Source organism: Artibeus jamaicensis, unplaced genomic scaffold (genome assembly GCF_021234435.1).
Source record: "Artibeus jamaicensis isolate MK-2021 breed Jamaican fruit bat unplaced genomic scaffold, CSHL_Jam_final scaffold_1964, whole genome shotgun sequence".
Classification (NCBI taxonomy): domain Eukaryota; kingdom Metazoa; phylum Chordata; class Mammalia; order Chiroptera; family Phyllostomidae; genus Artibeus; species Artibeus jamaicensis.
In genome coordinates, this window is record NW_026522030.1 from 24,945,334 (window position 1) to 24,972,085 (window position 26,752).

Genomic DNA, 26,752 nt, shown 5'->3' on the forward strand with positions numbered 1-26,752 from the left:
TTTTTGGTAGAATACAGTTTAAAAATAAATTATATTTAATTGTGTAACTACTAGGTTAAGAATTTTAGTTACACTTTAGAAAATTTTAGTATGCTTTTTTCATGTGTTTAACTATTATACTTTTTTAAAAAAGATTTTATTTATCTTTAGAAGGGAAGGGAAGGAGAGAGGGAGAGAAATATCAATTACGGTTGCCTCTTGTGCATCTCCTGCTGGGAACTGGCCTGCAACCCAGGCATATGCCCTGACTGGGAATCGAACCACAATCCTCTGGTTTGCAGGCCGGCACTTGATCCACTGAGCTACACCAGCCAGGGCTAAATTTTAATTCTTTATTAGGATAAGTGCTTGGCTAATTGTGTTAGATTTCTAAATTCTATGAGAGTGAATCCTCTTTAATCACAGAGAAGGGTCCCTGTGCAGGCCACTAGCCTCACATCTGCCTGAAGTTAAGGAGACTTCCAGTGTTGAGGGTATTCTCGACATTTCATTATTTATAATCGTTTTAGCAAACTTTTTACTCTGCTTTCTCAGTAAATCGATAAACCACAGTTCTGATCTGTATTACTAATTTTTAGCTGAAACAAAGGCGAAATTTAAATTAGTTACATAACTGGCTTCCTCATTAGTAATAGGTGGACAGTAGTCCCTCCTGACCCCCTAGTTTCGCTTTCCTTGGTTTCCGTTACCTGTAGTCAGCCTCCGTCTGCGAATGTTAAATGGGAAAATATTGGAAATAAACAATTCATTACATTTCAAATTGCACGCTGTTCTGAGTAGGGTGATGAACTCTCGTGCCATCCGGCTCCATCTGCTCGGGATGTGACGTCCCTTTGTCCCGTGCATCACACTGAATTCACTCCCACACTGTGTATGCTCCCTGCCCACTTGTCACGTAGTGGCCTCCGCAGTGACCAGGTGGACTGTCGCAGCAGCATGGTGCTTGTGTACAAGGTGCCCTCGTTTTCCTTAGCAACGGCCCCAAAACGCAAGAGTAGCTATGCTGGCAGTTCGAATACATCAGAGAGAAGCTGGGAAGTGCTTCCTTTATGTAAAAAGGTGAATTAATAGTACAGTGCAATAGATTGAGAGAGAAAGGGAGCATATTCATATAATGCTTATTATAGTGTGTTATAATTGTTCTGTATTATTATGAGTAATTGTTGTCAGTCTCTTTCTGTGCCTGATTTATAAACTGAACTTTATCTTAGGTGTGCACATATGAAAAACTACACCCCCACCCCCACACACGATTTGGTGCTGTGTGCGGTTTCAGGCGTCCACTGGGGATATTGAACCATATCCCTCTTCACCACTCTGCTAACACCAGCAGGCGCCTCCCCACCACGGCCTCTATGCCACTCTCCCTGGAGTTTCAGGCACCTGGCTTTGTAATCCAGAACTGTGCTCTTTAAGCCCCAGTTTGGTGCCATTTTTCATGATTGTTGTCTTCCTTATCTTGAATATTGATGGGAAGATCATGGGGCTGTGTGTGGCTTAGTCTTTAGGGCAGTGGCAGGGATTTTAGGAATATTCCAGGTCATTGGTGTCCATTTTGTCGGACTGCTTCAGGGGGAGATCAGGCGTAGAGAATCCTGGAGATCCAGGGACCACCCTCTGCTCCCTGATACAGGTGTTGCCCCCCTGCACATTCCCTCTCCAGCAGCAGAAGAGAGCTGACTCTGCGCAGGGTGCAGGCGGGTTGCCAGTTGCATTGCAGCTCAGTGCTGGTGAGAGCGGGTTTTGAAGATTTCCTTCTAATGTAGTCTCTGGCTTTTCGGATCTTTACTGATTCTAGTAATGCTACTATTATGTGTGCAGAATTGTTTCCCCAGGGGCTGGAGAGTGGATCCACACCACTTCTGTGTAGCAAAGCATAACAGACATTCGAGATGAATTTCCTAGACCTCAGACATTAAAAATACTGATTTTTTCTTGTTATAGAGTGATATTTTTTTTGTTCAAAAATACGCAGAGGAGTGATTATTTTTATTTTAAGAAATTTTTATCATTTTACACTTTTTAACAATTAATACTTATTCTGGAGAAAGTTGTGTCTTGGTGTATATCAGTGAATTTTGGTCAAACTACTCTTTTATGATTTTAGGACAAAAATTGCCCAAGATATTGAGAGGCTAATACATCAGAGTGATATCATAGATCGAGTGGTATATGACTTAGATACCCCAAAGTAAGTCTGACTTTTTTGTTTTTGTTGTTTTACTTTCATTAGTTTTATTTTTACTGTAAGATGTCAGTGTTATTTTAAAAGATATAAAGTATCTTTTAACTTCCACCTAGTTTACCATTGTGATGTTTTCAGCTTTTACTGAGATAATAATGATAATGTAATATTACTCATGTTTTTTACTTAAATAATGACTATATCACAAGCTTTTATTTGTTCTCAGGTGGACTTTTAATGGGTATAGTAAGGTCACAAATTGATGCACGGTTTTTAAAAAAAACTGAAATTACTTCCACTTAAGAGAGTGGAGATTTCCTGCGAAATGCTGTAAGGTTGTCCTGCAGTAGTGAGCCTTCATTTCCTTAGAACAATAAATTGCCATCTCCTTCAGAAGGAATGTAAGCTCACTAATTGCTCGTAGTCTCCACTATGCTTTCTTGTCGCTGACTATTTATAAACTGCTTCAGTCCTGCTAGGCTGATCTTTGAAACCATTTGTTTACGATCCTTGACTTGTTAGTATCATTTACAGTTTAGGATTATCACTAATACCACATTTCAGGGTTTAAATAAAAGTAATAAATGAAAATTACAAATGATGAATGTGACTATTACTTAGCCATTTGTCTTCTCACATGAGAGATTTAATTAGGCCTCACTGAATTTTTCTTCCTCTTTAACATTCTACTCTTTTTAGAAAATTTTACATTTTATGATTTTTCTTTTTTTAAAAAATATTTTATTTATTTATTTTTAGACAGAGGGGAAGGGAGGGAGCAAGCAAGGAAGAGAAACATTAATGTGTGGTTGCAGCTTGCACACCCCCTACTGGGGACCTGACCTGCAATCCAGGCATGTGCCCTGACTAGGAATTAAACCAGCAACCCTCTGGTTTGCAGGTCATCACTCAGTCCACTGAGCTTCACCAGCCAGGGCACATTTTACTGATCCTATTTGGAGGAAATAAAGCACTTTGAGAAGATTTTTGTTAGAGAGATAAGGGCAAAGCTATATCAAAGATAATGACTGAATTTGAAATAATACTCTTAAAAATGAGAAACTAATTTTTATTTATATCTTTTAGTTATTTCAACGTTTGTATAAGTCTTTGTCAGGTAGACCAGGCAGACCCGGTAAATCCTGAAACAAACTAAAAAATCCCGAGTGTGGTATATTGTACTATTTCTAATTGAAATGTTTTGGACAAAATCTTTGAGCTTTTTGGAGTCTTAGTTTTCCCCTATTAGATGTAAGTTCCAGAAGAGCAAGAATTTGTATTCAATTAAGGAAACAGACAAATGACAAAAGCAGTATGTCATGTAGTAGGTACTTAGTAAGTATTTAGTTAAGTAATGAATATGTAAACTGAGGATAATACCTTTACCTTTTTGGGTGCTAATTAAAAAGATAATAGATAATGTAGTTATTGAAATTTGTAATAATATTTTAACTTGAGAAATGCTTAGTTTGTTAGAATATTGGTACTCAGTACAGGTCATAGCATTTTAAAAACTAAGTCTGGCCTTTTAAATATAATTATTAGCATATATTTAGAAATGACATTTATTCACTGAGGTAAAAATTCTTATTAAGATTTACTACCAATGTAGGGATAAATTTCTACTTGTAATTATAATATTTTTGTCTATAAATATTAGCCAAAGTTTGTAGCCAAAATATTAGCCATTTGCTTGCGTTGGTTATATTTTTTTGGTTTAAGAATAATGAGGAGGGTAAGGTTATAATAGTGTTATATTTTTAATCTGTAATGTGTTTTTATGTTTATTATTGCTCACCTGCTTAACTGCAATATATTCTATTATACCTCAAAATTTTTATTTAGTTACACCATTCCAGAAGATGGCGATATTTTGAAGTTTAACTCCAAATTTGAATCTGGGAATCTGCGCAAAGTAATTCAAATTAGAAAGTAAGTCATTTAAAATTTTCTCATTTTGTATGTGCACTGATACTTTTCTCATTTTCATCAGATTTTTTTATTTCCTATTTTCAGAAATGAGTATGACCTTATCCTGAACTCGGATATAAATAGTAATCACTATCACCAGTGGTTTTACTTTGAAGTCAGTGGGATGCGACCAGGTGTTGCTTACAGGTTTAACATCATTAACTGTGAAAAGTCCAACAGCCAGTTTAATTATGGTAAGGCAGTTTTCTTCCCGAATTTGGAGGATATAGAGGTATTACACCTGTAGAACATAAATTTTTGAAAAATAATTACTGACTTTTAAAAATAGTTTGTGTTCTTTTGTTTTCTCTGGTTCTCAAAATTCAAATATTTCTCATACAAACTTTGAAATAAGCTAAGCTTTGCTTTGTTGGTAAAGGGAGTTACTCTTGTAAGCAAGCTCTCTGAAATGTAATGAATATGGTTGATTTCATCCAAATTGAATACCACTAAAAATTTGTTATGTATGCTGCTTAAAATCAAGTTAGTCATGTCAGTTCACGTAGAAGAAAATTGCATGAAGCAGTCTTTTTAAACTGTTTATTTTGAATAGATTCATAGAAAGTTAAAATATTGTAGAAGTTGTAGAAATGTTCTGAGGCCTCTTCACTGAGAGTTCTCCAGTGATAACATCATACATGACTGCAGTCTGATACCACAGCCAGCATTTGACGTGGGTGCCATGTGGGTGCGTGATTCTGTGCCACTGTGTCACATTGATAGAGTCTTGTAACTGTCACCACAATCAACATGCAGAATACTTCCGTCAACACAAAGCCTTGTGCTACTCCTTTAAAGTTCACCATTCAGGATGATGTTAGCTGCAGTTCTCTGAAAAATTTTAAATCTAGTTGAGGACGTTTCTTTACAATACTAATGTTCTGAGACTTTACTATGAATGAATATTGAATTTTGTCATATACTTATCTGCATCAATTTAATTTGATCATGTGATTATTCTTCTTTATCCTGTTAATATATCAGATTGACTTTCAAATATCGAACCATCCTTTTTTATGTATGTAATAAACCATACTTGGTCACTGTGTATAATTGCTAATATTTTGTTAAGAATTTTTGTATTTATTTTCAAGAGGGATATTGAGCTCTAGCTGGTGTAGCTCAGTGGATTGAGCATGGGCCTGTGAAGCAAAGGGTCACTGGTTCAATTCCCAGTCAGAGCACATGCCTGGATTGCAGGCCAGGTCCCCAGTGGGGGACACATGAGAGGCAACCACACACTGATGTTTCTCTCCCATGCTTGCTCCTTCCCTTCCCCTCTCTCTGGGGATAAATAAATAGAATATTAAAAAAAAAAAAGAGGGATATTGAGCAATGGGGTTTTTTTTTTTAACTGTGTCTGGTATGGCATGTCATTTTGTACTGAACTTATAATAGTGATTGGGAACTGTTCCCTTCCCTTAGTTTCTGGAAGAGCGTCTAGAAATTTGGTGTTGATTCCTAAATATTTGGTGGGGTTCTCCAGTGAAATTATTTGGGCCTGGAGATTTTTGGTTTTGGTAGTCTTTTAAATGAAAAATTCAATTTCTTTAATAATTTTAGGGCTATTCACGTTATCTATTTTATCCTGAGAGAGTTGTAGTAGTTTGTGCTTTTTAGGAATTTATCCATTTCTTCTAAAGCGTGAAATATGTAGACAGTTGTTCTGAGTTCTCCCTCACGGCCCCTTTGACGTCTGAGAGTCTCTAATGACACTCACGTTTCATTTCTGATGATGGTGACTTGTGTCTTCTCTTCATTTTTCTCTGCCAGCCCTGGTACCGGCTCGTCAACTTCATTGACGTTTATAAAGAAATGGCTTTTTTTTTCATTGGCTTTCTCTATTGTTTTTCTCATGAGACAATTTTTTAAAACTCTGCTGTTCTACCAGCAAAGTTATTAAATTTATAATTTCATTTAAGTCTACATATTTAATACTTAAATAAATATAAAACTAAGAGTTATTTGTCAGATACCAGTTTTTATAGTCAAGTGTTAAGTCAGTGGAAAATAATATCATTATAGAAACTTAAAATCAGTCATTTAAAGTTGAGACATCAATTTTCAACTACTTGATCTCAATTTTTGGGTAAAAGAGAAGAATTCTTTTTCTAACATCAAAAACCCACTTACATTGGGGGTCAAGGGGAAACAGATACATTATGTGTGATAAGTTTCAAAATCCCAGCAGCCTCTAGTTATTTGTTGTGAGGATGAAAAGGCTTTTTTTCTTTTTCAGTCCTCACCCGAGGACATTTTTATTTTCATTGCTTTTGGAGAGAGAGAAAGGGAGAGAGGAAGGGCGGGAGAGAAACACGGACTGACTGCCTCTTTCCCATATGCACCTGGACCTGGGACCCAATCTGCAATCTTCGGGTTACAGGACACTCCTACCAACTGACCCACGTCACCAGGGCAGGATGGGAAGCTTTTCTGAACTGCTAAGGCATGAGATACCGTGTTCTCTGTTTCAAATAAATGTTCTCAGCTGTTAAAAGCATACGGTGATGCTCTTTAGGGGGGCATTTCTGAGAATTGAAGCTTTCAGGAGTTGAAGAGGTCCTTCCCAACTTGCCATTATTCATGTGGAAAATAGAAAATTGTATGCTCTAGATAATTATATGTATGACATAAAAACTTTAGTCAGATTCACTAATTTAATGTAATTATAGAAAGATTAGGTAGCATAATATCTGGTTTCGTTATAAACATTTTTTAAAGTTTTGTTAACAGTTTATTTTTTATTGTCCTTTTTTCTCTGCCATTTATTCCCCTTACACTCCCTCCCACCTCCAGCACTCCCACCCCACGCTCACTACACCCTTGTCTGTGGCCATGAGTCCTTTTTCTTTTTTGCTCGACCTTTCCACCCTTCCCCCAGCTGTCAGCCTGCTCTCTCTTGAGGAGTCTGTCTCTGTTTAACCTTTTTTAAAGTTTGAAAAATGTTGTAAGTAATCTAATTTTAAGGATTCAGTGGTTTTATTGATTTGTACAAATAGTGATATGAATATTTTTGATGATCTATTTTGCATTCTTTATTTTTGATTTTAAATATAACTGCCAATCATTGAATATCATATTTCTTTGAAACGTTTGTAGACCTTACATGTTCATATAACTTTAAATATTACCTTAGTTGACTCATTCAATACCCAAACAAGTAAAGATTCTTCTTGTGTTTTCCCTGTTTAACTTGTAAGTATAATGCTGTTAACTTAATATTTTAGAGGAGAAAAAGACAATTGAATAAAGTAATTGTGTTTGCATTTTGAGTGCTTCTTAAGCATATAATATAAAGGTATATTTATTACTGAAATGATAATCAGTAAAATTTTCAAATTGTAGTGCTAACGTAGATGGTGTTTTTACTAATTATCTTTACATACTTTTATAAAATAATACTCTTAATATTTTAAACTTCATTAAATACTTCAGGTTTTTAAATTAAAAGCATACATTTCGGAATGCTTTCTATTTTGAAAAAACTTGTACCTCCATATTATAAATAAAACAGTCTCTTCACTTAGTGCTATTCTAAACTTAAAATGAATATCATTCTACAACTAAAACTCAAAGCAGTGAGACAAATGACTATTTATTCAAAAAATTTCTCTTCCTTCCTACCCCCTGTCCTCTGGGTGTTCTTATATGTGTATCACACTTTCCAGAATCACTTTGTGGAGAATTTGGAAAACAGATTGCTGTTAAGAAGAAAATTAAAACTATCAACAATGCATCAATTTAGAGATAATCACTTTAACATTAGTTTTTTTCCAGCCTTTTTTATAATGCAGTATGTAATTTCTGCATATACATTGTATATATTTATTATAAAAAATGAGGCTCTTAACCCATGCAGTTCTGTAATTTGTGTTTTAACCAAACATATTGTCAGCATTTTTCTGGGCTTTGAATATATGAAACAGTTTAATGGACATTCTATGGAGGTACTGTAACTTGTTTATCCAAACCTTTCTTTGTTGGAAATTTTAGTTGTTTTTAATTACACTATTTTTTATTTTAAATAATGCTGAGATAAACATTTAACTAAACATTTGTATAGATAATTATTTAGTTACAAATTCACAGAAGTGGAATTTTTTAATTTGCTAACTGTAAATGTGTTTTCTTTTTCTGATTATGAAACAGTGGATCTTTAATAGAGGAAACTTCATAAATTAAAAACAGTTTAAAAGATTCTCTAAGGAAGGAAAGATAAGAGAAAATCTACTGTTTAGTATTTTATTTTTTATCCTTAAATGTATTCATATATACCTAATTTTAAATTCAATTTTTCCCTTTTTTTAAATTTGGGATTACAGTATTAAAGCTTCTTTGTAAGCTATATTTTTGCCACATATATTTAAAAATATTTTCCATGCTATTAAATATTTTCAGCAACATTATTATTAATATCTGTACAATATTATATTGAGTAATATACAATAATTATTTAAATAATCTGATGAGAATTTCTTTTTCACCTTTTCAAAACTACAAGCTGTTCTGCATTTGATAGTTGTAATTTTTGCTTTTGCATATGCTTCTGATTATTTTTTGTCATAAATTCGTCCTAGTGGAATTTCTCAAAGAAAATGAACATACGTTGCTGAAGACTAGGGAAGATGGGTACTTACAGTGCTGGTAGGACTGTTAATTAGTTCAGTCTTTTTTGAAGTGCATTTGATAGTATGCCTTCAGTGTTTATACTTAATCCATTCTGGATGTATTTTGGTGTATTTAGTGAGCTGGGATCTAACTTAATCATACTATTAGTAGTTAAACTGAACTCGTTCTTTCTCCAAAGAGTTTTAAAATGTTTTTTGATGAATTTGTTGAGTAATTTGTCAGACATTCACATTTATAACTCATTTGCAACTCTGTGCCTGACCCACTAATGAAAGAAGGGTGGGAAACCTGGAAGACATGGTACATTGTTGCTCTCTGTTGTAGCTGTTATAGAGAACGGTCAGGTTAGTAAAGACATTAGGTTAGATTAGAACCTGGTTGGAAAGGTATCACCATTACTTATAGTCCCTGACTTGTTGAATTTGGGTTGAATTATTCAGACCTCTTAGTCACATATATGTTCCCTTTGTATTGAAACACAGTTCTCAGAAACTATGGTCTTAGCTACACACTAGCATTTGTTTGGTGGCTCTTTGTTGCTTTAGTACCACTTGGTTATAATTATTCTGACCTTTAGTCTAGTATAACATCCTTGTTGCAAAGTATTAAAAAACTTTGGTTTTTAAGTTATTTTGACTTTATAGCCCTGGCTGGTGTAGCTCAGTGGATTGAGCGCGGGCCTGGGAACCAAGCAACCACGGTTCGATTCCTAGTCAGGGCACATGCCTGGGTTGCAGGCCAGTTCCCAGCAGGAGACACACGAGAGGCAACCATACATTGATATTTCTATCCCTCTCTCCTTCCCTTCTCCTCTAAAGATAAATAAATAAAATTTAAAAAAATTATTTTGACTTTATAATATAGGTTACCGTCCTGTAATCCTTTTCAAAAACAATTTAAAACCTTTTTCTACTGGCTTATTTTTCCTAAATAGCTTATTCTGAGTAATTCAGAATAACTGTTTTAAGTGCTTCCCCTGCCCCAATTCCCTTGCATTAAACTTGTAGGATAGTTTGGGAGGAATTGAAATTTTATTGTATTAAGTTGAAACATAGTGAATAATTTTGTTCATTCAAGTTTTTTTGTTCTGTCACCAAAGTTTTTAGTTCTGTACATTTTTGCAAATTCTGTATACCATATTTTGCCATGTATAATGGACTCCTGTGTATAATACACAGCTGTGTTTTTTGCCCAAACTTTCAGGAAAAAAATCTTTCATTTTAATTTAATTATTTATTTATATTTAGATACTTGTTTTTTATATTATAAAGGAATTTTAAAGGAGTTACACTTTTAACCGATAAGCATAAATAAAAGAATGAAAAACATTTATATAGATACAGAATTAGTACTACCATGTGTAATACAGATTCTTATTTTTCCCTCAAGAATTTGGACAGAGAAGTGTGGATTATACATGGCAGAATATTGTGTTTGTATTACCTTCATTCATAAATATCTTATGTATTTTTCTTTCTGTCGTGAAAGAGTGCTTTCTGTTTTCAAAATTATTCTAATTATGAAAGCTGTTGATATTTATATGTTTACTTGAAAATCAACCTCCTTACCGAACTTTCTCTCATATTTTTGCAGTTGATACTTTGGGTTTTGTTGGTAGGTTCCTGTAATTTCTCCCTGTCAAGTGTGCATCTCTCATTTGTCATTGCATTTGGGTAAAACTTTGAGAATGTTTAAAATAAAAAAAGAGACATTAGGTCTCCTTGTCACCAAAATGCACTAGTATTTATATTATGTTAGCCCTTGTTTTGAGGTACATATTCTTGTAGTAAAAATTTCTATTTATTTTTAAAAATCAGAATTAATTTTTGTATTTAATAAATATAATGCTTTGACCTGTTATTGTGCTGCGGTATATTAATAATGTTCCTAATAGTAAGCTATATTTGGGTTTCAGAAATAAGTTCACTGTGTCATGTAAATTAATTTTTTAATATAGAACTATTTTTGATTTGTTAGTATTTTGCTTAAAGGTTTTACATCATTGGTCATAAGTGAAGCAAGTCACTTCCCTTTCTGGAGAGCTATCCTTGTCCACTAAAAAAGCTAAAAGAGCTTGTATTTCCTCACCCTGTGTTCTGGAGTAGTTTAAGTAGCGTTGGTATGTTTCCATGAAATTCAGGAATAGCTCAGCTCCAAATAGGTCTGGTTATATGCCCTTTCCTGGGTGGGAGAGCAAGTGTCTGGATCACTTTTCCAGTTTTCTGTGACTCAGTAGTCTAGTTTTCTATTTCAAACTGAGGCAGTTTTGAAAATTTCTATTTTCTTATTTCTGTGACATTTAGATTTTCAAAATTCACTAGCAGAGATTTCTATACAATAGCTACAACATGTACTTCCTTGTTCCCTTACTTTTTTTCTTTTTCTTTTTTTAAGTCTGTGCTTAAAAAGAATTGGTTTTATTTTTTTATTTAAAAACCCTGGCTCTTGGTTTTACTCATTATTTCCATTAAAAGTATTTTTTAATTTATTAATTTCCCTCTTTAGTTTTTTTCTCTTTCCAACTTCTAGTTTATTCACTTAAATTTGTTTCTGCTTAGTGGTTAAGCATCTAGATTTTGATTTTGCTCTTGACAGCAACTTAATTCTCTACCCACCCCTCCCCCTCCACCCCCACTTCTCCAGATCTGAAGAACTCCTTGTTATTTTCTAGGTTACCTCTAATTGTATGTCGTTTTGGTATCCTTTTTTACTCAATTACTTAGGAAAGGGTTGGTTTTTTTTTTTCAGTTGGATAAATTTTGGTTAAAATTTTTCTAATTTCTTTCAGATTTCATCAGTTTTATTCACAGACATATAAAATTTATGATTTGGGATTTTTTTATGGATTAAAATCTGATCAGTTTTTGTTTTCATGAGTACTTGGGAAATAATATGTGTTCTTTGTTGGCAGTATAATTTAATATATATTGTAAATTTATTGTTATAGACCTGTTTATTCAGTTTTCTGTATTCTCATTTATTTTTTACCTTCTCTGTCTGCCTAAGACTTAAAAGGAATTTAGTTTTTCATTTCTGGTGTGTTTCTGCCAAGTCCTCATTTACAAATTTTTTTTCCATAGTTTTTCATTTTTCCCTATTATTTTTGTGTATACCCTTTAACAGTATAAAATAGTCATATTTATTCCATGGAGTATCTTTGCCCTAAATTCTTTTTTTATATTCTTTTGTTTTGAATTTGCTTAATATATTTGTATCTTGTTTTTTGAAAATAGAGGTTACATTTTGTTGTTTGACCCTTATCTTTTAATATGTGGTTTTTAACCTATTAAATTTTTTAATAATGATTTGGGTTTTTTTGTTTGTTTGTTTTCTGTTTATTCATTTTATTGTTTTCTTTACCTGTTATTCTTGAAGGGACTTCAGGGTTGTAGCACAGGAGTCCCCAAATGGGGAGCTGCTTAAGTGTTTTGATGTTCAGAAAAACCACTGGGCAGACTAGCCGATGTGCCGCTTGTTACTCACATTACAGGGGAGTGTGTGGATGGCGGTGGGGCGATGTGAGAGAGACTGCGTCTCCTCCAGTGGGAGGCTCACTGTAAGGGTCCCAGGCAGGGGCAGCACCCGTCCAGCTTGCACAACCCTGTGTGTGGCCTGAAGCTACATTACCTCAGTGGTCCCTGCAGATGGAAAAGGTCAAGAAAAAGTTACAGGGAAGAAGCTGCTCCCAGAAGGAGATAAGGAGGGAGTTACAATCTATCCCCAAAACAATGCACATTTTTTCTGTCCAGAGACCGTCTGATTAGCCCTCAGTCATCAAAGGGTAAAGGGCCATGTACTGACCCCACAGAGATGGGGTGCAACATTTCTTTTAGTTGAGGGGATCTAAATATGTATATAAAAAATAGATCACAAGGCATATTCTACATTGGATTTTTCTGTCTTGTTTTGACTGCCTTAAGTTTAGTATAGGTTCCTCCTAGATTCTGACAAGAAGTTGTGTGTTGAATTTCCTTTTTCTTTTCACATTTGTTTAAATATTTAACTAAGGAATTGGTAAAAGTTGTAGAAGGAGCTATTAGGCAGATGTATTTTTTAATGAAACTATTAAGTTCATACAACATAAAACAGATTTTGGGTTGTCTTAACATGAATAGAATTGGAGGAAGGAAGGGGCCAATATTTTAGCAAACGAGAATTAAAGATTTTAAGAAATTATAACTAGCTCTGTAGTTAATGTTATTGTCATTAGATTCATTTTTGAATTCACTTTGGAGAAGGTACTGATGACTAAACATGTTTGCAGTAGAACAACTTCAGCTGGAAGGATTTTTAAATTGCCGTGTGTGATTGAAATTAGGAAATAACTAATATTAATTAGGAAAGCAGCTTATTGTCTGTATTTTTTTCCTTTTCTTGATTGGGACATACTGGTTGGGCAATGTTGAATAATATTTAGTGTTGGGTTTTAGCAAAGGTGCCCCAGAGAGGTCTTGTTCTTTGGCAATGCCCCTCAAAAGAGGATGCATTACTGTTGCTTCTGTTTCCTAAGTTGTCCTTTCCTGGGGATATTTTAGGATTTTCTATTAAATACTTAGCAGGGTTTTTTTTAACAAATGAATGATCATATTTGTGAATTTATGTTTGAGAATTTATGTCACTGTGTAATAGTGCTGTATCTGTGTAACTCATCACCCCTCATTACTTGAAAGGGGCTTGCTCAAATTTCCACCAGGTGGCAGTCTTGCATTGTAGTAAAACTAAGAGCTTTTATCCCAGGCTTACTCTCTGGCACTTGGGCCGGCTTTCCTTCCCATTCCCTTTACCCCCATCCACTGTCTTCCATACATATGAAGATTTTTAACCACCTTCACAGATACAATTGAACATGTGTGGAACCAGGCAACAAAATAGAATTTTGGAATCTAGTATGTTGCATTCCACATTCGTTAATTCCATACTTTGAAGTTGAGCTGAGCTGTCTCTTGACTAAGGAAACCTTCTGTGACTCTCTAGGCTGGATTAGTCCCCTTGATAAATGTTCCTTGTAATTTTTCCTTTTAGGTACTCTTTAAAGCTTTATGTTGTTCATGTGTATAGTTGATTAATACACATGCCTACCCTCCCTACCTTCCCTGCCTACCCTCGCCACTTCCTGTAAATTTCCTGTGATCAGGGAAGTATGTCTATTGCTGACCATTGTATTTATAGCACAGCATTTAATACATGTTCAGTAAATATTAAATGAATGAAGCAATGGCTGGATGAAGAAGGTCCCATTAGGAACATAAGATGAACATGCATAAAGTATATGTCAAGAAGAGTCTAGTTCATTTTATGATCAACTTCTCTAAATATTTTATTTTGAGATGATTTTAAACTTAACAGAAAAGTTATATCCTTTATCCATATGTTGAGCATCTGAAATGATGCCCCATCGCCCTAGAATTCTTCCAGTGTATTTTCTGCAGACAATGGCATTTTTCTGTACAAATACAGCACAACTGTTAACATCAGGAAATTATCGTTGATACATTAATTGCATCTAGCCCTTTGACACCTGCCCGCACCCCCACTTAAGTTTCACCTGTTTTTTTCAGTAATGTCTGTAGTAGCAAGAGGATTCCGCTCAAAACATATTGTATATAAGTCTCTTTAGACTATGTTAGTCAGGAACAGTTTTGCAGTTGTTAACGTTCATGACCTCAACACCTGAAAATTATCAGACTCTTATTTTGTAGAATGGGTCTCAGTTTGGAGCAGTTTCATGCCCCTTATGGTTTGGTTTGTTAGGCATCATTGGCAGAGATATCACAGAAGTGAGGTGTTCTGGCGACACGGATTTTGTTTGTCCTGGTACTCATAATAATTTTTATTACTTAAGTTGGTGTTTGCTAGTCTTTCCCGTTGTACTGTTATTTGTTTTCTCTTTGTAGTTAGTATTTTGTGTAGAGGTACTTTGAAACTATGTACGTACCTTGTCTCTCATCAAGCTTTCAGGATATTAATGTCAGTGTAGGACTGTTTTTCTGTTTCCCTCAGTGGGTTATAATTTGTTGCTGTCATTATTTATTTGACACTCCGATTGCCCAAGATTTAGCCAGTGAGTTTCAAGCGGCTGCCATTGTCCCCCAAGAATCTGATCTTCCTATTTCTAGTATACCTCTTTGCTGTCATACTGGTCATATTAACGACATGTATTTTTCCTCCATAGGGTCACTGAGCACCGAAAACATATGCAGCCTGTGATAGGTGCCTGCAGGTTATTCAGGCTCCATTAAATTTTTTTCTTGTCCCTTTTATCTATTAAATGAGGGTATTGGCTTCAACTTGAAAATTGTATGAACCAGTGATTCATACATACTGCATTTGATGATTAGGGCCCAGAATACATTGTCTGTCTTTTTAGTTGCATCTGTTATTGACATGTACTCAATACAATGTTGGGTTTTACTTGGGTATTATTACAGGCCATTGTCATTGGATGTTGGCTTCATGTGCCAATTTAATATTTTAACTGTCTATATTCACATGACAAGAGGGACAGTCTTAGTATATTTGTTTTGTGTACATAAAAGTTTTATCCTTTGGCTAATGAGTACTAAATCAATTACTCAAACATAGCCTGTCTATATCCCTTTGAATAGACTGTGGTTTAGTCAGTTTCAGTTACCTCATTTGATTGATTCTTATTGGGGCAACCTGTTTTGTTCATATGGTTTTTATTATAGTCAGAATTTGTAACTACAGCTCCCTTCACTGCCTAAAATTAACTATCATTTAAAAAATAATGTAAAAACACACTGTCTTTTATATTAAAAATAATGTAAAATACATTGTATTTTATACAAGTAGAACACTTCAGATAAATATACTGTGCCCTTTGACCGCAGCCTGAACCTTGTTTCACCTTACTGATATTAACTGTTATTGTGAGTTTTGTGTGTTTGGAGGAGGTTAAAGTTTCTGTTTGAAATGGCTCACTGAATCCTAGGAAAAAATAAGAAACACAGGAATCTTTTTTTAAGAAAGATTTTATTTATTTATTTTTAGAGACAGGGGTAAGGAGGGAGAAAGAAAGGGATAAAAACATCAGTGGTGGTTGCCTCTTGTGTGCTCCCTACTGGGGACCTGGCCTGTAACCCTGGCATGTGCCCTGACTGGGAATTGAACTGTCGGCTAGGGAATTGAATGGGTCTGCAGGCTGGCACTCAGTCCACTGAACCACACCAGCCAGGGCAGAAAGCCAGGAATCTTTTATGTACTAATGAAATACATGAGTTTCAAGTAATATAAAGTAATATAAAACTTTAACATACATCCAACCTTAAAAGAACTGGTTAATAAAATAATGGTAATAATGACAACAGCTAATATTTACTGAATATTTACCAAATGTCGGGTCTACTTTAAGTGCTAGCACATTTGATGCCCTTAATCTATACAAGAAGTAGGTTAGCGAGGTTGTTCCACTCATTTTACAGAGGAGGAAGGGGGCATAAATGGTTTAGGAATCTCCCCAGGGTCATGCATCTGACGTGCTGAAGTTGGAATTCAAACCCAGGTAATCTGGATGCAGATTGTGTGCTCTGAATGACTATGTTGTTCTGCATGTGAAAATTAAATTAGTATTGAGCTTCTCATCTGTGGCACTGGAAGTGAGAAGATAGCCAAATAAATGTCTTTTGCAACATCTGTCATTTGTTTGTCAGTACCAGCAAACTACATCTTTGCGTGTGTAGAAATCAGGAAACATGCCAGTCCTGCACCTTTCTGGAAAGGGTAAATGTGGAAAATGGTCTCAAGATAGAAGACTTGGAATTTATAAAATGTGTTAAGTAAAAACGTTCTAAGGGAGTGATGTGGGAGAATGAAAGTTAACTCGTCTTGCTCAGTTGTTTAATTTGATACACTATCAGAGAAATAATAGTTAATCCTAAAATCAAGATGGGAAGCACAATAGAAGGCTTTCTGGATGATGCAAGAAAAAAAGGAAATATGGGGAAATGCAGCCCTGGCCAGTGGAATAAAAAGGTAAAGAAGGATAAGATACAGTTAATATATAGTAGGAAGAAAGACGGAAGTAATGAAATGAAATGTATATCATTGCTAACTATGAATGAGCTATTAAAATGTCGTCAACAATCATATGCTGAAAATGACACAGTCAAGGGAGGGGCTGTAGAGAGAGAGGAGGGTCCGTGTGTGTTAATTGAGTCACAGAAGAGTCGAGAACGATTGGGCAGAGGAAGAGTAGGAAAATGCAGGTAAAATTAAGCAAAAGTAGTAAAATATTAATGTCAGACAAAGAAAAATTCAGGGTCAAAAGCACTGAATAGATGTGTAATTTCAATTTACAGTCCTTGAAGATCCTATGGTAATCACAAATCTTTTAAATGCAGATATAATTGCCATATAACATTAGTTTTTGATGTACAGCATAATGATTCGTTATTTGTATACTTGTGAAATGATCCATTTTTTTCTTGTGATGAGAACTTTTGAGATCTATGCTGTTACCAACTTTGAAGTAAGCCATATAGCAGTGTTATCTTTAGTCAACGGGTTTATAGATTTTCTTGTCTGTGATAAATTAAAGTAGTAGAAATGAACAAAAAGCTAGATAAAAATGGGTACTTAGAAATATGTAGTATTTTTCCTAAAAAAGAACCTGAAGAGAAAATTTAAAATGGATGTTAGAAATTATATAGAATTGTGCAGTCCAATATGTGGCTAAATATGTAATTAGAAATTAAAAAATTTTTATTGTATATTTTGCCATTACTATTTAGTCTCCTTAAAGTCCCCATCCTGCAATCATGACACTGTGTGTTGTCCATGTCCATGAATCCTTTTTCATTTTTCTGAAATGAAAATAGCTCAGTGAGGTAATAATAAAACTTACTGAGCTATTTCAGTAACAGCTATTTCAATAATAACTATTTCAATAATAACTATTTCAGTAGCTGGCTGAGCTCAATTCCTCCACCACCTAAACTCCCACCTCATTTAACTGTCATCTGTTCTCTATGAGTCTGTCTCTCAGTTTGTTCACTAGATTCCACATATGAGTGAAATCGTACAGTATTTGTCTTTCTCTGACTGGCTTATTTCACTTAGCATAATGTTCTCCAGGTCCAACCATACTGTCACAAAGATTTAAAATTTTTTTCTTTTTTATGTCCAAGTAATATTTCATTGTGTAAATGTCCCATAGTTGTTTTATCTACTCATCTACTGGTTGTCACTAGGGCTGCTCCATGGCTTGGTGATTGTAAATAATGCTGCAATGAACATAAGGGTGCTTATGTTCTTTTGACTTAGTGTTTTGGGTTCCTTTGGATATATTCCAAAAAGTGGGACCACTGGGTCGAAAGGCAGATCCATTTTTAATTTTTGAGGTATCTCCATACTACTTTCAGCAGTGGCTGCATCAGTCTGCATTCCCAGCAACAGTGCATAAGGGTTCCCCCCTCTCCACATCCCTGCTAGCACTTCTTGTTTGTTGATTTATTGATCATAACCATTCTGACAGGTGTGAGGTGGTATCTCATTGTGGTTTAAATTTGCATTTCTCTGATGATTAGTGACACTGAGCATCTTTTCATATGTCTGTTGGCTATCTGTATGTCCTCTTTGGAGAAGTATGTATTCAGGCCCTTTGCCCATTTTAATTGGATTTTTTGTTTTTGTTGCTGTTCAGTTTTGTAAGTACTTTATAAATTTTGGATATTAACCCCTTATCAGATGTATTAGTGAATTTGTCCTTCCATTTGTCCTTCTGTGGGTTGTCTTTTTATTTTGTTGATGATTTCCTTTGCGGTGCAAAATCTTTTTGGTTTGATGTGGTCCCATTTGTTTATTTTTTCTTTTGTTTCCCTTGCCTACAGAGATATATCCAATGAAAAATTGCTATGCAGAATATCCAAAATTTTTCTGCCTATGTTATTTTCTACAATTTTTATGGTTTTGGGGTCTAACATTTAAGTCTTTGCTCCATTTTGAATTAATTCTTGCTTGTGGTGTAAGAAGGTGGCCTAGTTTCATTTTTATGTACCTATCTGTCCAATTTTTTCAATACCACTTATTGAATAAATTGTCTTTAGCCTATTGTATGTGATTGCTTCCTCTGTCAAATATTAATCAACTGTGAAGGTGTGGGGTTTATCTCTGGGCTGTCTATTCTGTTCCATTGATCTTTGTGTCTGTTTTTATGCCAGTACCATGCTGTTTTGACTACTATGGCCTTAGAGTATAGTTTGATATTAGGTAAGATGATTCTTCCAAGTTTGATCTTCTTTCTCAGCATCACTGTTGTTATATGGGGCCTTTCATGGTTCCATATAAATTTTTGAAGTATTTGTTCTATTTCTGTGAAACAACATCATTGGAATCTTGGTAGGAATTGTGTTGAATCTCTAGATTTCTTTGGGTATTATCAATATTTTAATGATATTAATTCATCCTATTCTTGAACATAGAATGTGTTTCTACTTATTTGTATCTCCTTCAGTTTCTTTCTTAATTCTTTCATAATTTTCTTAGTACCTGTCTTTTACATCCTTGGTTAGGTTTATTCCTGGTGTTTTATTCTTTTGTAACAATTATGAATGGGATTGTTTTCTCAATTTCCCTTTCTGTTTGTTATTGGCATATAAAAATGTAACTGAGTTTTGGATATTAATTTTGTATCTTGCTGATTTATCAGTTTTAGTAGTTTCTTGGTGGAATCTTTGGGGTTCTCTATGTAATATCATGTCATCTGCAAATAAAGACAGCTCTTTCCAATTTGGATGCCTTTTATTTCTTCTTCTTGTCTGATTGCTATGGCTATGACTTCCAGTACTATGTTGAATAAGAGAGGTAAAAGCAGACATTCCTGTCTTTTTCCTGATATTAAGAGGAATGCTTGTAGTTTTTGCTCATTGAGTGTGATGCTGGCAGTGGGTTTGTCATATATGGCTTTTAATATATTTAGGTATGTTCCCCTCTTTCTACTTTGCTGAGAATTTTTATCATAAATTGGTGCTGGATTTTATCAGGTGCTTTTTCTGCATCTATTGATATGATCATGTGGTTTTTATCCTTTTGTGTTTATGTGGCGAATCCCATTTATTGATTTGGGAATGTTGTACCAACCTTGCATTCCCAGACTAAATCCCCCTTGATCATTGTGTATGACCTTTTTGATGCATTGCTGTATTTGGTTTGCTAATATTTTGTTGAGGATTTTAGTGCCTATGATCATCAGGGATACTGGCCTATAATTTTCCTTTTTTTTTTTGGTAATGTCTTTATCTGGTTTTGGAACTAGGATAATGCTGGCCTTGTAAAGTGAGCCTGGAGCCTTCCCTCCTCTTGAATTTTTTGAAATAGCTTAAGAAGGAGAGGTGTTAGTTCTTAGAATGTTTGGTAAAATTCCCCTGAGAAGCCATCTGGTCCAGAGCTTTTGTTGGGAGTTTTTTGATTACTATTTCAGTTTCAGTAGGTGTAATCTACCTATTCAGATTCTCTGATTCTTCCTGATTTAGTTTTGGAAGATTGTATGTTTCAAGACATTTATCTACCTTGTCCAGGTTGTCCAGTTTGTTGGTATAGAGTTGGTCATAATATTTTTTTATATTTCTTTGTATTACTTTGGTGCTAGTTATTTCTCCTCTTTCATTTCTGATTTTATTTACTTGGGTTCTCTTTCTTTTTCTTGAGAAGTCTGGTTAGAGGCTTGTCAATCTTGTTTATCTTTTCAAAGAACTAGTTCTTGAATTCATTGATCTTTTGTATCTTTTTTTAAATATTCTATTTCTTTTATTTCTGCTCTGATCTTTATTATTTCCTTTCTTCTGTTCACTTAGGGCTTTGTTGGTTGTTCTTTTTCAAGTTCCTTTAAGTATCAGGTTAGATTGTTTATTTCAGCTTTTACTTTTCTTTTTTTTTTTTTTAAGATAGGCCTGGGATGCTATGAATTTCCCTCTTAAGATCGTTTTTCCAGTGCCCCACAGATTTTGGATTGTTGTATCCTCATATTAATTTGTTTCAAGGTATTTTCCATTTCTTTCTTGATTTCGTTGTTGGCCCATTCATTGTTTAATAACATGCTATTTAGCTTCTATGTCTTTGTGTGTTTTTCAGTGTTCTTGATGATTACTAGTTCTATAGCACTGTGATCAGAGAAGATGCTTGATATGATTTCAGTCTTCTTAAATTTATTGAGACTTGTTTTGTGTCCTAACATGTGGTCTATCCTAGAAAATGTTTCACGTGTGCTTGAAAAGGATGTATATTCTGCTGTTGTGGGTGAAGTGCTCTGAAGATAGCAATTAAATCCATTTGATCTGGTTTGTCATTTAAGGCCAGTGTCTCCTTATTGATTTTCTTCCTGCAAGGTTTATCCATTGAAGTCAATGGGGTGTTAAAATCCCCAACTGTGACCGTATTTCGGTCAGTCTGTTCCTTTATGTCCAGCCAAATACGCTTCACATACTTAGGTGCTCCTTTTTCGGGAGCACAGATGTTTACTAGGGTTATGTCCTCTTTTTGAACTGTTCTCTTTATTATTATGTAGTGTCCTTTGTCTCTTACCGTAGCCTTGGTGTTAAAGTCTATTTTGTGGGATAAGTACTCCTATTCCAGCTTTTTTTTCTTTTCCATTTGCGTGAAATATCTTTTTTCCAACTCTTTACTTTTAGGCTGTGTGTATCTTTCGATCTAGATGGTCTGTTGGAGGCAGCATATATAAGGGTCTTGTTTTTTTATCCATTCGGCTACCCTATATCCTAGAGCCATTTAGCCATTTACATTTAAGGTGATTATTGATAGATACATATTTAATGCATTTTAGTGTTAGACTGTTTTCCTCTTTTCTCTCTCTCTCTTTCCCCCACCCCTTCTCTTCTTCTTAAAGCAAGCCCTTTAACATTTGTTTGCAGTAGTGGTTTGGTATTAACAAATTCCTTTAGCTTTTTTTGTCTGGGAAGTGTCTTATTTCTCTTTTAACTTTAAATGATAGCCTTGCTGGGTAAAGTAGCCCTGGTTGTAGGTTCTTGTTTTTCATCACCTTGAATATTTCATGCCAGGCCCTTCTGGCCTGAAACGTTTTTGTTGAGAAATCAGACGACAGGTCTAATTGGTGCTTCCTTGTATGTAACTACCTGCTTTTCTCTTGTGGTTTTCAGGATTCTCTCCTTGTCTTTATCCTGGTCATTTTACTTTTATGTGTCTTGGTGTAGCCCTCTTTTGGCCCAACTTGATTAGGACGCTCTGAGCCTCCTGGATTTGTGCATCCTTTTCCTTTACTAGGTTAGGGAAGTTTTCTGTCATTATTTCTACAAATAGGTTCTTGATCTCTTTCTCACCTTCTCCTTCTGGTATACCTATGACGTGGATGTTGTTACGCTTCATGCTGTTTAAAATGTTTTTTAAGTTCTTCTCATTTTTTAAAATCCTTTTTTTTTTTTTTTTTTTTTTTGCTGCTCTGCCTGGGTGTTTTTATCTACTTTGTCTTCGAAATCACTGAGTTAATCCTCTGCTTCTTCTAACCTATCTTTATTCCTTCCAGTGTATTACTTATTTCAGATATTGCTTTCTTTATTACTGACTGGTCCTTTTTTACGTTCTTTTTAACACTGTTGAGTATCCTTATAATCATTACTCTAAACTTTCTATCTGATAAATTGCTTGCCTCCATTTTATCTGGTTCTTCTGGGAAATTCTCTTGTTCTTTGGGGTCTGTTTCTTTGTCTTCCCATTTTGGATACTTCTTTGTATTTGTTTCTATGTATTAGGTAGATCCGCAAAGACTCTGGTGCAGACCTTTGTCAGATGCTGTTTGCTGCTTGCCTTGTACAACCTATTTGGACCTATTAGCAATCTACAGCATGTGGCCCCTTCTGCTGGGCCTATTTGTGTGCAGAAAGAACCAGGCTGCACACTAAGACTAGCTTATACCAGCACCTGGCCTGGGGGAGGGTGAGCTAAACTTTCAGAGCTCCCAGAGATCCCGCTTAGTTGTTCAACTTAATCACTGCTGTATCCTCAATCTGTTTTCAGCATCCGGGCTTGGAGCAGAGTAATTCCTGTGGGTGGGACTCTTGATTCCCCTCAGGCTGATGCCACTCGGAGGGGACTGCTCTGCCTGAGCAAGATGGCACTTGTGTATGGGGAGTAACTCAGCACAGGGATCCTGGGGCTGTTCTTTCAGTTCTTTTCCCAGAACCACCAGCCCCAGACTTTCCTCACTTGTCTCTAGTCCACTCTGCCCTCTCTGCTGGAGCCCAGGGTAGGTGGCTGTAACTGGAATTTTGTGTGTGGGCCCTTTAAGAGGCTCTGTGTGTCTCCAGCCATCTCTCCCTGGCAGACAGAAATCCCCATACTTTTCACAGCTGAATGTTATCTGGGTTCCTTTCCTGGCTCTGGTGCGGTAGGCTAGAGAGCCTAGCTTGTGGTTTAGATCGCACTTCTCAGGGGGACCCCCTGGCTGCTAAATATCCCTCTAAGGACTTCAGCTGCCACCTGTGGGAGCCCACCAGGCCCTCTTGTGCCTCCTCTGCACTCCCTACCAGTCTCATTGTGATCAAGTGGTTTCTTCTGTCTGTCTGTGGTTGTAAAGCTTCTCTCCGGCTAGTGTTCCATAGGTTATTCAGGATGATTTCTCCATAATTTAGTTGTAATTTCAGGTTGGTCCTGGGAGGAGGTTAGTGTAGCTTCCACTTTCTTCTCCACCATCTTGGATCACCTTAATTAGAAACTTAAAATTTAGGTTCTTTAGTGCTCTGAAGCTCACTTCCTGTGCTTAATAGCCGTTGCAGGCTGGTGGTTGCTGTATTGGACAATGCAGGCATAGAACATTTCTAATCTGGGAGAAAGTTAAGTTGGATAGCTCTGATCTAGAAGGTACCACATAGGAGAACACTTTATAGACTTATGGGACATAGCTAACTGGTACTCGGAGGAATATTGAAAGCCTTTAACAACTTGCATTATTTAAAATAAAAAATACTGAAAGTTAGTAAACTAAGTACCCAACTTCAGATATTAGAAAAACAAGAAAATAAAAAGAATTTTTAATAATAGAAATATTATTTTAAATACCATCTAAAATGCTATTTCTAATAATTTTATTTTTTAAAAATAGAAGTAAAACAAAACATAGAAATACTGAAATTGATTATTAAAAATCTGATTCTGAAATGATTCTGCACAGATTATAACTGTTCTGAAGGAAATGAGAAATGTATTAGGTGCTATATTGAGATGGTATTCTAGCTGAATTATATTAATAGACTTTAGCCCTGGCTGGTGTAGCTCAGTGGATTGAGTGTGGGCCTGCGAACTAGAGGATCACGGTTCGATTCCCAGTCAGGGCACATGCCTGGGTTGCAGGCCAATTCCCAGCAGGGGACTCATGAGAGGCAACCATACATTGATATTTCTCTCCCTTTCTCCTTTCCTTTCCCTCTAAAGATAAATAAATAAAAATCTTTAAAAAAAATAGACTTTACTTTTGTTCTAGTAAATTACCAAAAAGTTAATACATTTTTCTGATGCTAGTATAATCTTATATTAATATTTGGTAAAAGTAATTAAAACAAAAAGGCCAATTCTTAGATGCAGAAATTCTAAATGAACTTTTAGCTAATCTAATTATATGCTAGTAAAAGAATAACATCTTCTTGGAATACAAAGATAGTTCATAGTAGGAAACCTATCAACATAATTTACTGCATTAACAGATTAAAGGAGAAAATCCATGTAATTCTATTGGTGGATGTTGAAAAGGCATTTGATAAAATAATTAAAACACTTAAGTATAATAAGAATTATGGGAGAAAGTTCTTCAGTTATGGGAATAATCACAGCACCAAGCACAGAGGGCTGTGAAGATTTAAGGACTTCACAGATGTGGAAATTTACTTAGAACAGTGTCTGACATATCAAAAATTATTCAGTGTTAGCTCTTCTTATACTTTAAATGTGATAGTTAATTTGTAAAAGAGAGTTGACAAATATTCAATTGAATGGTAAAACAGCTTGATTAAAATCATGATTAAGACAGAGTTGTTTGTTCTTACCACTTTATTCGGAATTGTTTTTGAGGTTTCATTTCTCTAAATATAATAAAAGTAGAAAATGAAGTGACTGATATAAATACCAAAAGGGGAGATAAAAATTGTTTAAATTGCAAATGGTATGATTTACATATCTAGAAAACCCAAGAGATGACGAAAGACTAAAAAGATATCATGATAAATTTAACAAAATGGTTCAGTAGCACGGAAATGAAGAAAATGACTATATTTAATTTAGGATTTAAGGAAGGTCAAAATCACATCTTAAAAATGGTCATCCTTTCCAAAATTAACATGAATTTCATTAATTCCAGTTAGAAACCTAGTACACTCTTTATTCAAATGAGATGTGATTTTTAAGTTCATGTGGAAAGTATATTTCTAAAACTACCCGTGAAAAATACTATATATTTAATCCTGTTTTTGTTAGCGGCACCCTCTCCTCTTCCCTGCTATTAACACACGTTTGAGAAGGTTGGGGAAGAAAACAGTCATGCATTTGGTGGCATGTTTTCCTCTACCTCAGTGTAGATAATCATGGAGAACTATAGAGCTGTTTCCTTACATAGGTATCTTTAACTCTTTCACTTACTATAGAGTGTGTGTGTATCTATATATTCTTTGTTATTTTAATCTATAGAAAAGGAAATAGAAAAATGTTTAATGATTTTTCACTTATTGAAGTTGTAATCTATTTTAGTTCAACTGGAAATTAAACCACATCATCGATTGACTTAACATGATTTTAAATAAATTTCTCAGATTAAAAACAATCCATATGAAAAAAAACAGAAACGTCTTTTCCTTCAGCTTTCTGAATGTTTGGTGCTTTGTACAGTGCATAGACTAATTTTACCTCAGAAACGTTGAAAGAGTCACTCTCTCTCTCTCCTCTATTTCCATTTGTGAAGGTATGCAGCCGCTCATGTATTCAGTCCAGGAAGCACTAAACGCCAGACCGTGGTGGACTCGTGTGGGGACGGACATTTGCTACTATAAGTAAGTATTCTAAGGGTAATAATGGGACATCGGTTTACAGAAGGGATTATTAACTTCATTCTATTTCAGTTTAGAGATTAAAAAGTAGAGTCGTTATTGCATTCTTTGAATCGTGGTGTTCTGCTTTAGTATTACTTCTGATAGAGTCCTTTAAAATTTGAGATCGATTTAGGGGGCATAGTTCGTGGAAATATAGTTGACCATCTGATAACACAGGTTTGAATCACATGGGTCCACTTTTATGTGGATTTTTTCCAGTAAATGCCTGTACTATTTTTGAGCTGAGGTTGGGAGTTCACAGATTTGGAGGGCCAACCATGTGTATTGATCTGTGTGATTTTACATAGGGACTTGAGTGTCTGCTGATTTTGGTATCTACAGGTGTTTTAAGACCAGCCCGTGACAGATAGTGAGAGAAAACTGGTATAGTTTGGGTTTTGGGGAGTCAGAAGTTATATTTGGATTTTTGACTGTGCAGATGTCGGTGCCCCTAACCTCCATGTATTCAAGGGTCAAGTGTAAAATGTATTTTGTAGACAGATAGTTTAGGTCTAAATCTTTGTCTCCACTGCTTAGACAGCTACGTGTTCTCAACATTTTTAGCTTTAAAACTGTCAACTTCTTTGAATACAAAGGAAATGAGAAATTCTAGAAAATACTTCTGGCCAACTTGGAGGCGTAGATACACTTTGCCTCCTAACACAACCAAAATAAGGACAGCAACAAATTTAAAAACAAAAAATAACCAGAACTGCCAGCACATTGAACTCTATGGAAGTCCCAACAGCAAGGGAGTTAAAGAAACATTCATCTAGACTAGTCGAGGGGCAGAGACAGGCAGTCGGGGAGGAGAGGATGTGTGGCTGGAGGACCTGTGTAGAGGAAGCAGAGACTGGTGGACCAGGCCATCCCACATTTGCATGCAGATAAACCAGAAGAACAACTG

General features: G+C 35.2%; 1 protein-coding gene across 13 annotated transcripts in view; it reads left to right on the forward strand.

Annotated features, from left to right (window-relative positions):
* Window positions 1-26,752, forward strand: part of AGTPBP1 (ATP/GTP binding carboxypeptidase 1) — a 210,445-nt gene that overhangs the window by 146,171 nt on the left and 37,522 nt on the right. For all 13 annotated transcript variants that reach the window (XM_053656359.1, XM_053656357.1, XM_053656356.1 and 10 more), the window contains 4 exons: window positions 2,108-2,191; window positions 4,031-4,117; window positions 4,202-4,350; window positions 25,719-25,806. In XM_053656359.1, coding sequence (XP_053512334.1) covers window positions 2,108-2,191; window positions 4,031-4,117; window positions 4,202-4,350; window positions 25,719-25,806 — 408 coding nt within the window. The remainder of the gene's footprint in view (window positions 1-2,107; window positions 2,192-4,030; window positions 4,118-4,201; window positions 4,351-25,718; window positions 25,807-26,752) is intronic.